Source organism: Callospermophilus lateralis, chromosome 4 (genome assembly GCF_048772815.1).
Source record: "Callospermophilus lateralis isolate mCalLat2 chromosome 4, mCalLat2.hap1, whole genome shotgun sequence".
In the NCBI taxonomy this organism is placed as follows: domain Eukaryota; kingdom Metazoa; phylum Chordata; class Mammalia; order Rodentia; family Sciuridae; genus Callospermophilus; species Callospermophilus lateralis.
Genome location: NC_135308.1, coordinates 19,062,705 through 19,075,015, shown reverse-complemented (window position 1 = coordinate 19,075,015; position 12,311 = coordinate 19,062,705). Strand labels below are relative to the sequence as shown.

General features: G+C 41.8%; 1 protein-coding gene across 3 annotated transcripts in view; it reads left to right on the top strand.

The window, feature by feature from the left end:
• The first annotated feature begins 1,178 nt into the window (after positions 1 to 1,178).
• Positions 1,179 to 12,311, top strand: part of Tmem192 (transmembrane protein 192) — a 33,657-nt gene continuing 22,524 nt past the window's right edge. For 2 of the 3 annotated variants that reach the window (XR_013091105.1, XM_076852339.1), the window contains exons 1-2: positions 1,179 to 1,302; positions 7,541 to 7,687. Coding sequence is in view for 2 of the 3 variants with exons in the window: in XM_076852339.1 (XP_076708454.1) it covers positions 1,276 to 1,302; positions 7,541 to 7,687 (174 nt within the window). In the remaining variant the exon portion in view is untranslated. The remainder of the gene's footprint in view (positions 1,303 to 7,540; positions 7,688 to 12,311) is intronic. The other variant, XM_076852340.1, reaches the window with a different exon arrangement.

Genomic DNA, 12,311 nt, shown 5'->3' with positions numbered 1-12,311 from the left:
CAGGGAGACCACAAGTCTGGGGGGAAAAAAAATTGTATAAGCACACACAGATCAATTATGGCATAAAAATAACAACTAATGAATCAATGTGAGAGATACATGGATTTTGTTGTGATAGTCTTTCAACATTTCTGTTGGCGTGACAATTTCAAAATGGAATGTTGAGGGGGAATGTATGTCTAGAAAGGGCGCTTGAGAAATAATTCATAGACTCTCAGGATTATGAGATTTTTACGTCACATAGTCTTACACAATCTTTCTCTTTGCTGACACTTGAGTGTTTCACCAACACCATTTGAAAAGATCATAATATACTCAGTGTACAAATAAACATTTAAAAGTATAAAGATGGAATCAAGTTTTTCTCTGTGAGCTGGTATTACCATAAGATTTCACCTATTTTTGCAATTATGTATTTTCAGAAAATTTCATTAAAGTTTTTCTAAAATTCCATTTAAAAAGTGCTAAAAATTCCATATTGCCAGCAGCTGCAGTAGAACACACCTGTAATCCCAGCTACGCAGAAGTCTGAGACTGGAGGATCTCAAGCTCTTGACAATTTAGAGACCCTGTCTCAAAAATAAAAATAAATAAAATAAACCTCATTGGCTACGATACTGCCACTGTACAAAGCTAAAAATAAAATAATAGTGACTTTTAAAAAGGGTTGAGGATATAGCTCAGTGGTAGAATGCCCCAGAGTTTAGTCCCCAGTGTCTCCCGTCCCCCATCCTGTTTCCTTTCTCATTGGAAAAATCTGATAATGGAAATTGAAAGCCTTTTTTTGGTTCTTTTTTTCCTGTCCTCTCTACTGGTAGAGCAGGATTTTGCCGCTGGTTCTACCTAAGCACAGAGAGCTGTGTCTCCAAACAAATACTACACAAGACAGGAAAAAGTCTTAAAATGTCTTAAAGAGGAAAGTGGAGGCCTAGAATACTTCAGTTTTGGACTAGAAACACATTCTTTAATGACCAAGCCTCTGACCAACAGCGGATCGAGAGGCCATTGCTCGAATCTCTAGAAACTGGTAGGTCCCGGAGGTAGCAGCGGCCCACTGGCCGGGACTCCAGGGCGCGGCACGCCCCTCCCTCCGCCTCAGCCAATCGGCAGTGGGGAGGCGGGGCCAGGCACCGCGCGGGCGGGGCGAACACGGAGTGGGTGTGTCCGGGGCGGGGGCCGCAGGTCCCAGAAGGTGGCGACTTTCCCGGGCCTGTGGCACCTTGGCGCAGGTGGAGAGGTCAGGCTGGAGGGGGCTTCGGCCTCCGGCGTCGGGAAATGGCGGCGGGGGTGAGAATAGAAGACGTGAGTGCACGGTGGTGTTGGGCGACTGTCCCCGGAATCTCCTTCTTCCTGTGCTGGGGTGCACAGGGCGGAGACTGTCGGGGCTGGGGAAGCCTCAGCGCGACCGCGGCCGGAGGGGGCGCCGCCTGCGCACGGCCTGCCCCGGGCGCGGGGTTAAGGGAGAAGGCGCGGGTACGCGGTGGCGTCCGCGACACGCCGGCCCCGGGCCTGTTTTCCCCGGGTGGAAGTCGGGGTGGGGGTCCTGCAGGATGGGCGTGCGGGTTGGGGGGTCCCCGGCCGACGCCCGCCCACATGTGGCGCCTGTCGTTGGCCCCGGAACTAGGAGCTTCACGTGATGCGCGTCTGGCCTGACAGCCTTCCTCCCGGAGATGGTCCCGCTGCGCTGGACTTGAACGTTCAGGGGCACAGGGGGCGAATCTTCCTTGTGGGCTCTCCAGGGTGGGCTGCGGAGGTCACTGGCCCTGGAGTAACAGCAGTGCTGCGGCTGGGCGCCGGCGTCCCGCGGGCAGACCTGTCGCTATCACCTCCCGGAAACCCCCATTGGAGAAAAACAGTGTCATGTGCTGTTTTGAATTTAGGCGTTGTAGAAATAGAAAGATTTTAAAATTTTAGATCCAACCTAGATTATCTAGTACCCCAGTTTACAGTGTGTACGGTACAGAATGTTACCATTATTGCAAAAATCTTGTATCTTTAAGTTTATTAAGACAATTGTATTTATTATTATTATTATTAGGTACTAGAGATTGAACCCAGCCAGGGGCGCTTTACCTGTAAGCTCTCTCCCCACCCCTTTTTATTTTTTTTTTATTTTGAGATAGGGTCTCGCTAAATTGCTTAGGCCCTCGCTAATTTGCTGAGGTTAGCCTCGAATTTGCAATCCTCCTGTTGAGTCCTTGGAATTACAGGTGTATCCCACCGCACCCAGTGTACAATTTTAAAGGAAACATGTATTGCCTAAAATTAAGTTAGTTGGCCATTGGCACTTTTTTTTTTTTTTTCTTTCCCCTCTTTTGGGAGAGGATAGGGTCTCTCCAAGTAAGGGCCTGGCTAAATTGCTGAAATTGCCACACACTCCCAAGTTGCAGTTAATAAACTAATAGCAATATTACTGTGATTTTAATCCTGAATGAGTGCATTAGGAAAAGCAGTGTCCCAGCACTATAAGAGTTTGGTGATTAGTTAAATAATTCTGATGAAATAAATAGCAATTCTAATCATAAGCTAAAAATTTTTATTTTTTTTTTAATTGAGAAAATGAAAAATTAACTGTAACACCTGGAAGTATATTTGGCACTCATATATAAAGTAAATCCTTTGTTTTTGACTTTTTTTAAGAGAGAGGATTTTTTAAATATTTATTTTTCAGTTTTCGGTGGACATAACATCTTTATTTTATGTGGTGCTGAGGATTGAACTCAGCGCCCCGCGCATGCCAGGCGAGCTGGTTACCACTTGAGCCACATCCCCAGCCCTGATTCTGAGTTTTTAAGAGTGACATTCTTGAGTTGACAATATATGGGAAAATATCTAAAAGGAAAATGAGACTTAGAAAAAAGCACATGGGGCTGGGGATGTGGCTCAAGCGGTAGCACGCTCACCTGGAATGCGGGCAGCCCAGGTTCGATCCTCAGCACCGCATACAAACAAAGATGTTGTGCCCGCTGATAACTAAAAAATAAATATTAAAATTCTCTCTCTCTCTCTACTTCTCTCTACCTCTCTCTTAAAAAAAAGAAAAAAGAAAAAAGCACATGCAGTGTTTATTAGTTGGTGCTTAGCTGCCCCCAGAGTTCTAAGTCTTAGTTGTACAATCATAAAAAACTTTCACTGGACAATTGAAGAGCAATGTTTCCCCAACAGTGTATAGCTAAATTACTGTAGATTTGAGTAAGTTGCTGCTTTGGGTACATCTAATGTATGATTTCTAGTGTTCTGTAAATAGCTAAAAATTATGGGCCAGAAACTTGAATGTCTTAAAGAGTCAGACTGTGTGTTAGTTAGGATTCATTGTTTGCAGTAAACTAAGGGCTAATTTACAAAGACAAGGATTTATTTGAAAGGATATAGAGTGCATGAACACCAGGGTCTCTGAAAGGACTCAAATAAGAGCAGCTCAAAGGATCTAAGAACTAAGGGAAGTCCTTTCCAGGTCTACTCTGGAATGAATCTACCGCAGCAGTGGTCTGCCTTTCCTTTCCTGTGCACGGAGTGGATTGGTCTAACCATCCTCCTTAGGCCTGAGGAGAGTAAAGGAAATGTATGAAGGATACCCCTACAATGCAGAAATGTCAGTGGGTTGCCAAAGGAAATAGTCACTGTCACAAAAGAGGAGGGAAGAGATAGTACAGAAGCGGAAACAATAGATAAGAATAGAAGGCTTGCCTAAGACAGGAAAATCTGACCTATAGTGGGTCATTTGAAACTGATTCAGAAACAACATAGAGACAGATAGCAAAGACAACATGTAACTGTTTTCTGTGTGTTCAAAAGCTGATGCAGAAATAAAGAAGGTATAAAGTAGACCCAGTTTGAACTTGTAGAGGTGAAAACTGCAATGTTAGATGAAGAAGCTGGGTAAGTGTCACAGAGAATGCAGCATTTGCTGTGACAAGTGTTTGACAGGTGGGGAAGAACAAGTAGAGACCGTATAGAGATTGAAAACATTTCATGGGAGATGAGAACAATCAGTAGTGAGCATCAGGAGGGAGAGATGGCAATAAGCAAATCCTGAAAAGTAGTTTGGGTCAGAGTTGATTCTCTGTCCCTTGCCCAAATGATCTCTTCTGATGAGCACAGAAGTCTGGTGATACACACAGCTGAGAGGGAGACAAGGTTTGGGACATTCATCCATCCGTCAAATGTTTGCAGAGTGGGGCCATGAGATACTGTTGGATGCTAGCATTCTGCAAGACAAATTAGAGGTGGGAAGTTAGTGGGTCCTAATGAGGAAGACAAATAAATACAAAGATCGTTATTGAATAGTGTGATACAGGCAAGCACAGAATGTTTTAGAAGACATAGAGGGCCGGGTGATCCAGATATGGGGTACTCAGGAAGGCTCCCTGGTAGGAATTGCCCCCTCTGGTCAAGGAAGGATGCTCAGACCATTAGCTAAGAGCTTTCATGACTCTATTATTGACGACTTGAGAACTCCAAGCAGAAGAGTCACAAGGAGAAGAGAAATAATCAGAATTGTACCGAAGTGGGAAGCTGTGTAGGCGTAGAGTAGGAAGATTTGCAGGGCAGCATTGGATGCCTGAGACTGGAAACTGGGGAGCCCACCCCAGATCTGGGTCGTGCTTCAGATTGGTTATTCATCTTTGTCATCTTAATGCCCAGCAGCTCTCCCTTCCACTATTTGTCCTTTATTCTGTGTCTGGATTCTGTTTTCAGGCTCCTCTCTTGCCCACTAAAATTCATTTCCATCTCATTCTAATGCAGTTACCTGATCTAACCCTGTTGCAACATCTCTTTTTTCACTTGCCTATTTATTAACTGCTTCCCTGTAGGTTCCATGCAATATATTCCATTACATGTCTTTGTCTTGTCTAGTTTATCATGTCTTTATCTGAAACCCCAGTGAAAATGTAATCTTCTATGTTTTTACCTCAGGCACAGCACCTATAAATTACAATTTTCAGTAAGGGCCTGAGTTTGAGAGGTTATTATGGCTCATTTGTATGCAAGAGAGACATGGAAGTACTGTACCTGTCAAGACAGTACCTTTAAACATGACTAACTGAAAATTTTACATCCCACAGGAACTCAATCTTTGTCAGCTGCTTCAGTGACATTAGAACTAGCTGTTTTCAAGCTAGGCCTCCAAGCTCACGCCCTTAGTGCCAGAGTTTGTCAGGCTCAGGCAACAACATCCTTGAATCTAGGAGTTCAAGAACAGCCTGGGCAAAACACAGAGAGACCCCATCTCAAAAAAAGAAAAAAAAAAAAGTTGTTTTTGGGCTGGGGTTGTGGCTCACTACTTACCTAGCACGTGTCAGGCACTGGGTTCAATCTCATCATCACAGAAAAAATAAAGAAATAAAATAAAGTTATGTCCATCTACAACTAAAAATATATATTTTTTAAAGAAACTAGTTGTTTTTATTGAAAATATAGTTTCTACAAACTGAAGACTCCTTGAAGGTCCGTCAGGATGATCTGCCTCCATTGGTACTCGTTAATATTCTTTTTTTTTTAGAATTTTTTTAATATTTATTTTTTAGTTGTCGGCGGACACAACATCTTTGTTCGTATGTGGTGCTGAGAATCGAACCCGGGCCGCACGCATGCCAGGCGAGCGCGCTACCACTTGAGCCACATCCCCAGCCCCTCGTTAATATTCTTAACAAGACTGAAAGTTTATTTTTTAGGCGTGTGTGTTGCTAAGGATGGGACCCAGGGCCTCACACATACTAGGAAAGCTCTCTACCACTAAGCTACACCCCGCCCTGTTTTAAGCATTCTTATAAGTCTCCATCAGCTTTTCAAAGTTTTATGGAATACCGGAGAGACGCCTTAAAAGAATTGCTATCATAGCCAGGTGTGGTAGCACACACGCTCATAATCCCAGTGACTCAGGAGACTCAGGCAGGAGGATTGAAAGTTTGAGGTCGCATGAGCAATTTAGCAAAACCCTGTCTCAAAATAAAAATAAAAAGGGCTTGGGATGTAGCTCAGTGATAGAGTGACTCAATTCAATCTTCAGTACTCGAAAAAGAAAAAATAAAAGCCATCATGGTGGGTTGAAAGTGGGGAGATGTAAGTTGGAGGAAGGTAGCAAATATATAGGATGAGAAGTCTAGAAAATGTGAAGCACAGCATGAAGACTGCAGGTAATAAAATTGTATTTGAGATGAATAAATTTCAGCTGCTTTTGCCACAAGAAAACAAAAGGCATGTGGTGCACACCTGTAATCCCAGTCACTCCAAAGGTTTGCAAATTCAAGGCCAGCCTGGGTAATTTAGCAAAGCCCTGTCTTGAAATAAAAAGTAAAAAAGGGCAGGGCAAGTAGCTCAGTGGTAAAGCTTCCTTGGATTCAATCCCCACCTACTACCAAATAAATAAATAAAGTTAATCAGTTTTGAGAGTGTGAAGAAGTGGTTTATTTAAATCTCATTATGTATTACTTTGTTTGTGAATTGTAGAAAAAACTGAATTAAGATTTCTGGCTGGGCATGGTGATGCAGGCCTGTAATTCCAGCTGCTTAGGAGGCTAAGGCAGAAGAATTGCAAGTTCAAGGCCAGCCTCAGCTACTTAGTGAGGTCTTAAACAACTTAGTGAAACTGTGTCTTAAAATGAAAAGGGCTGGTGATGAAGTTCAGAGGTAGCACTCCTGGGTTCAATCACCAATACAAAAAAAAAATTAAAAGACTTTCTGTGCCCACCAAGTGTGGCGTCTTCCTGTCATCCCAATATTTGGGAAACTGAGGCAGGAGGATTACAAGTTTGAGACTAGCCTCAACAACTCAGAAAGACCACATCTCAAAATTAAAAAAAAAAAACAACAAATTAATGGGCTAGTGTTATGGTTTGGATGTAAGGTGTCCCCCATGTGAGACATTGCAAGAAGATTTGGAGGAGAAATGATTGGGTAATAGCCTTAACCTAATCAGTTAATTAATCCCTGGTGGGATTAACTGGGTGGTTACTGGAGGAGGTGGGGTGTGGCAGTAGGAAGCAGTTCATTGGGGGTGTGGCTATGGGGTATGTATTTTGTATCTGGAGAGGGGAGTCTCTGCTTCCTGATTGCACAGTGAGCTGCTTCCCTTTGCCACACTTTTCCTTCCGCCATGATATTTTGCCTCACCTCAAGCCAGGAGGAAGGGAGCTGGCCATCTGTGGACTAAGACCTCTGAAACTGTGAGCCCTAAATAAGCTTTTCCTCCTCTACAGTTGTTTTGGTCAGGTTCTTTCGATCATAGTAGCAAAAAAGCTCACTAAAACAGCCGGGAATGTGCTCAGTGGTAAAGCGTCCCTGGGTCCAATCCCCAGTACTGTTTAAAAAAAAAAAAAATTTAAATTTCCCCTACACATTTTAATACTTCTTGTTTATAGTACTTATCTAGAAGGAAGTTTTTTTTTTTTTAATTGACTTTAGGAATGGTATGTGGTTTTGCATCTAACTTGTATCATAGTTTTAAAAGCGTTATAGTTGGGTGGATTTGTCTTGGAAACATACTCCAGAAAGTAGTGACCATAACTTGATTTTTTTTTTTTTTTTTTTTGCACTGCAGGGTTCCTTGGACATTATCCAGAGTATTGAAGAGGACCCACTTCTGGATGCCCAGCTTCTCCCACATCACTCATTACAAGCTCATTTTAGACCCAGATTCCACCCTCTTCCTACAGTCATCATAGCAAATCTTCTTCTGTTTATCCATGTAAGTTGCCAGAGGGGATCTCTCCAGTGGTGATGTCCTTAAAAATATTGAAGCTCTTCAGAGGGCAATTGGACTTAAATTTGTCAATATCTAGAATCTACATGCTTTCTTGATCATGCCTGTACTTGAGAGAATTTATAATAGATACATTTGCACAATCATAAGGATATTGTTAGGAGCAATGTTGACTATCACATTAAGACTGCAAACTATGCAGCGTGGTGGCACATGTCTGTAATCCCAGTGGCTCAAGAAACTGAGCAGAGGGCTGGAGATGTGGCTCAAGCGGTAGCGCGCTCGCCTGGCATGCGTGCAGCCCGGTTTCGATCCTCAGTACCACATACAAAAAAAACAAAGATGTTGTGTCCGCCGAAAACTAAAAAATAAATATTAAAATTCTCTCTCTCTCTCTCTCTCTCTCTGTCTAAAAAGGAAAAAAGAAAAGAAAGAAACTGAGCAGAAAGATTGCAAGGTCAAGGTCAGCCTCAGCAACTTAGTGAGGCCCTCAGTAACTTAGTGAGACCCTGTCTCAAAATAAGAAGTAAAAAGGGCTGGGGATATGGCTCAATCCCTGTTACCAAAAAAAAAAAAAAAAAAAAAAGCAAACTATCTGCTATCCAGGGGACATTTTATGTGTCCCATGAATGTAGACTATTATGCAACTGTTATAAAAGAAATATGCATATATTAACATAGAATAACCTTCATTATTACACTATTGACTAAAAAACAATCAGGTTTTCAACATTTTGTATACAATGTTCCTGTTAGTAGTTTCTTTTTTTTTTTATGAATCAAATAAGCGCATTTTATTTTTATTTATTTATTTTTAGAGAGAGAGAGTGTTATTTATTTACTTTAGTTTTCAGTGGACACAACATCTTTGTTTGTATGTGGTGCTGAGGATGGAACTCCAGGCCTCGGGCATGCCAGGCGAGCACACTACCGCTTGAGTCACATCCCCAGCCCCAGTTTCTTTTTTTTTTAATTGAAAAAGAGTAAATATATTTATTGTGTACTACATAGTATTTTTTTAATGCCTTTATACATGTACTTTTTGGGGTTTTTTTGCATTAAAATTCTTAATACACATGTATACCACAATTTTTCATATTCCTGTTAGTAGTTTTTAAAAGGGAGAAGGGAGGGCTGGTGTGGATACATATTGCTAAATATCAGAATGTTTTTGAGTAGTCACAGATCTTATTGATGTAGGTTGCCACTGAAGTGGAGAATGAGGACGTTGGTGGAAATTACACTAATCTATTTTATTGTTTACTTTTTGTATTACTATTTGATTTTTTTTTTTACCATGTACATGTATTACTTTTTCAGTTACAAAACAAAAAATATATATGCAAATAAGTATACACAGGAATTTATCAGTTTACTTACACTTAGGAAATAATGTGAAGCAGAAAAATCAAGTTACAGCAAAACATTGTGAACAAAACAGCTTCATGTTTGTATGAAGATAAAATAACAAATGTGTAAGTAGGCCTTGCTGGTGATGGCTCTGCTCAGTCCATAAAACCATTTCCTTGGCCAAGTATGGTGGCATACACCTGTAATCCCAGTGACTTGGGAGGCTGAGGGAGGAGGATCACAAGTAAGTTTGGGGCCAGCCTTCACAATTTAGTGAGATCCTGTCTCAAAAAAAAAAAAAAATTTTTTTTTTTTAAAGCCAGAAAGAGGAAATGTAACTCGGGAGTAAAGTGCCCCTGGGTTCTATCCTCAGTACCTGTTCCCCTGCAAGTAAAAAAAAAAAAAGAAAAAAGAAGTACTATGGGTTGATATTTGCTGCAATGTGAACAGTCCAAAAAAAAAAAAAAAAAAAAAAAAAAAAAAAAAAAGGCCAAGTTTCCCTGCTCTTTGGGTTTTGAGGATAATAGTGGGGATTGACTAGGCCCAGCTGATGCTCCAGACCCCATCCAAAGTGCCTGTCTGCAGAAGCTGCCTGCCCCAGTAAGTTTCCCAGTTTTCTCTGCAACTGGAATCCCCTCCTGTGAGGCACATGGGCGGAGACTTGTACTTGGAACTGAACCCCTGAGAGGGGCAGCATCTGTCTTCCTTGGGGGGCGCTCTGGCTGTGGTGTGACATGCCATGACTTCCTGAACACCAGATCTCAGCTGAGACGCCTCCTGCCCGATACTGCCACACGTAGGGGTGGCTTCTTTTTCTTAACTTTCACTTATTGGATAGCACACTTTATTTACATAAAGAACATATACTGGGGCTGGGATTGTGGCTCAGGGGTAGAGCGCTCGCCTGGGGGGGTGGGGATAACGACACCCAGGTTCGATCCTCAGCACCACATAAAAATAAAGACATCGTGTTGTGTTCATCTACACCTAAAAAATAAATATTAAAAAAAAAGAATATATACCCACACATTACTTTAAAGACCTTTTCATATTAAATTACATTTCTTTGATATGGTGGGATTGGTTGCCTTAATTTTGGGACTAACAAAATCTTAAGTGTTTAAAAAAAAAAAATTGCCAGGTGTAGTGGGTTGTGCATGTAGTTCTGGCTACTTGGGAGGCTAAGGTGAGAGGGTTACGTGAGCCCAGGAGTTCCAGAGCAACCTGGCAATGTAGCAAGACTGTCTCCCAAAAGGGAGGGGGGCAGTGCAAGGAAAAGAACAAGTAATAATAAAAAGGGCTAGCATGTGTATGACCCTGGTTTCAGTCCCCGGTACCACCAAAAAAGAAGAAAGAAAGAAAAAGAAAAATTAACGTCGTTTATGGTTCTTGGATTCAGGGTACACTGTATTACTTTATAGGGGCTATATTTTCAACATTTTGATTTGTGGTGTTAAGAACCTTGAATTGTAATACTTACTCTCGATATTATTCCTCTTGACAAATCACTTTGACAAATATTGGGCTTTGTTTTTTTGTTTTGTTTTGTTTTTGTTTTTGTAACTTTTTTGTGGTACTGGGGATTGAAGCGGGGGTACGCTACCACTGATCATTGATCTACTTAATATCCCCAGCCCTTTTTTTTTTTTTTTTTTTTAAAGACAGGTTTTCATCGAGTTGTCCAGGTTAGGTTCCATTTTGCTATCCTCTTACTTCAGCTTCCCAAGTAGGTAGGATTACAGGTATGTGTCAGTATACCTGGCTATATTATTCATTTTTTTAGTTGTCAATGGATCTTTATGTTACTTATTTATATGTGGTGCTGACAATCGAACCCAGTGTCTCACACATGTAGGTAAGCATTCTGTCACTGACTGCAACCCCAGCCCTGTATTATGCATTTTAGTAAATTTATTTTGTGCTCATATTGCCAGCTTTTAGATGCTTAGCAGTGAATGGTAGTGATAGCTTCTTTTTTCTCTTTACAGTACTGGGGATTGAACCTAGGGGCACTCTACTACTGAGCTATATCCCCAATCATTTTTTGAGACAGGAGATGGGCATTATTTTGAGTTTAAGATCTCCTTAAGTTGCTCAGGGCCTCACTAAATTGATGAGGCTGGCCTCAAACTTTCAGTCCTCCTTCCTTAGTCTCCTAAATTGCTGGGATTACAGGTGTGTGGCAATTTAGCAAGATCCTGTCTCAAACAAAAAATAAAAAGGGCTGGGGATGTAGCTCAGTGGTAAAGCACCCCTTCATTTCAATCCCCGTTATCAAAGGATGGATGGGGAGAGGCAGATCATTTGAGACAGATTCTGGCTATGTTGCAGAGGCTGGCCTTCAGTGTGTGATCTTCCTGCATCAGCCACCCAAGTAGCGGGGATTACAGGTATGTGCCACTGCCATGGCATCCAGATTAATGATGTTTTGAAGTTTGTTTTTGTTTTGTTTTAGTCCTGGGGATTGAACCTAGGGGTGCTTTTACTTCTGACCTACATTCCCACCCCTTTTTATTTTTTGAGATAAGTTCTCGATACATTGCTTTAGGACCTCATTAAATTGCTGAGGCTGGCCTCAAACTTTTTTTTTTTTTTTTTTTTTAAGAGAGAGAGAGAACTTTAATATTTATTTTTTAGTTTTCGGCGGACACAACATCTTTGTTTATATGTGGTGCTGAGGATTGAACCCGGGCCGCACACATGCCAGGCAAGCGCGCTACTGCTTGAGCCACATCCCCAGCCCTCAAACTTTTTTTTAGTCAGTATTGGGGATTGAACTCGGGGACACTCGACCACTAAGCCACATCCCCAGCCCTATTTTGTACTTTATTTAGAGACAGGATCTCACCAAGTTGCCTGGCGCCTCGTCATTGCTGAGACTGGCTTTGAACTTTCGAGCCTCCCAAGCCCCTAAGATTACAGGTGTGTGCCACTGCGCCCAACTGGCCTCAAAATTTTGATCCCCTGCCTCAGGCTCGCGAGTCTCTGGGTTTACAGGCATACACTACTATGCCCACTGTTACATTTGATGTTTTTAAAAATCACAGAATCGTATATCCTTGTGTAACAAGTAAGCATCGCTAAAGTGTAAAGGTAAAATTGAATCTTCCCTTTCTCTCTTGTCAGACCTCTCCCTGATGTGGGTTCAGTTTCTTGATATCCTTCACTGCCTTTTGTTAAATTCATGCAAATACTGATGGATGCAGTGGTGTACATCTGTAATTTCAGGAACTCTGGAGGCCAAGGCAGGAGGATTTCA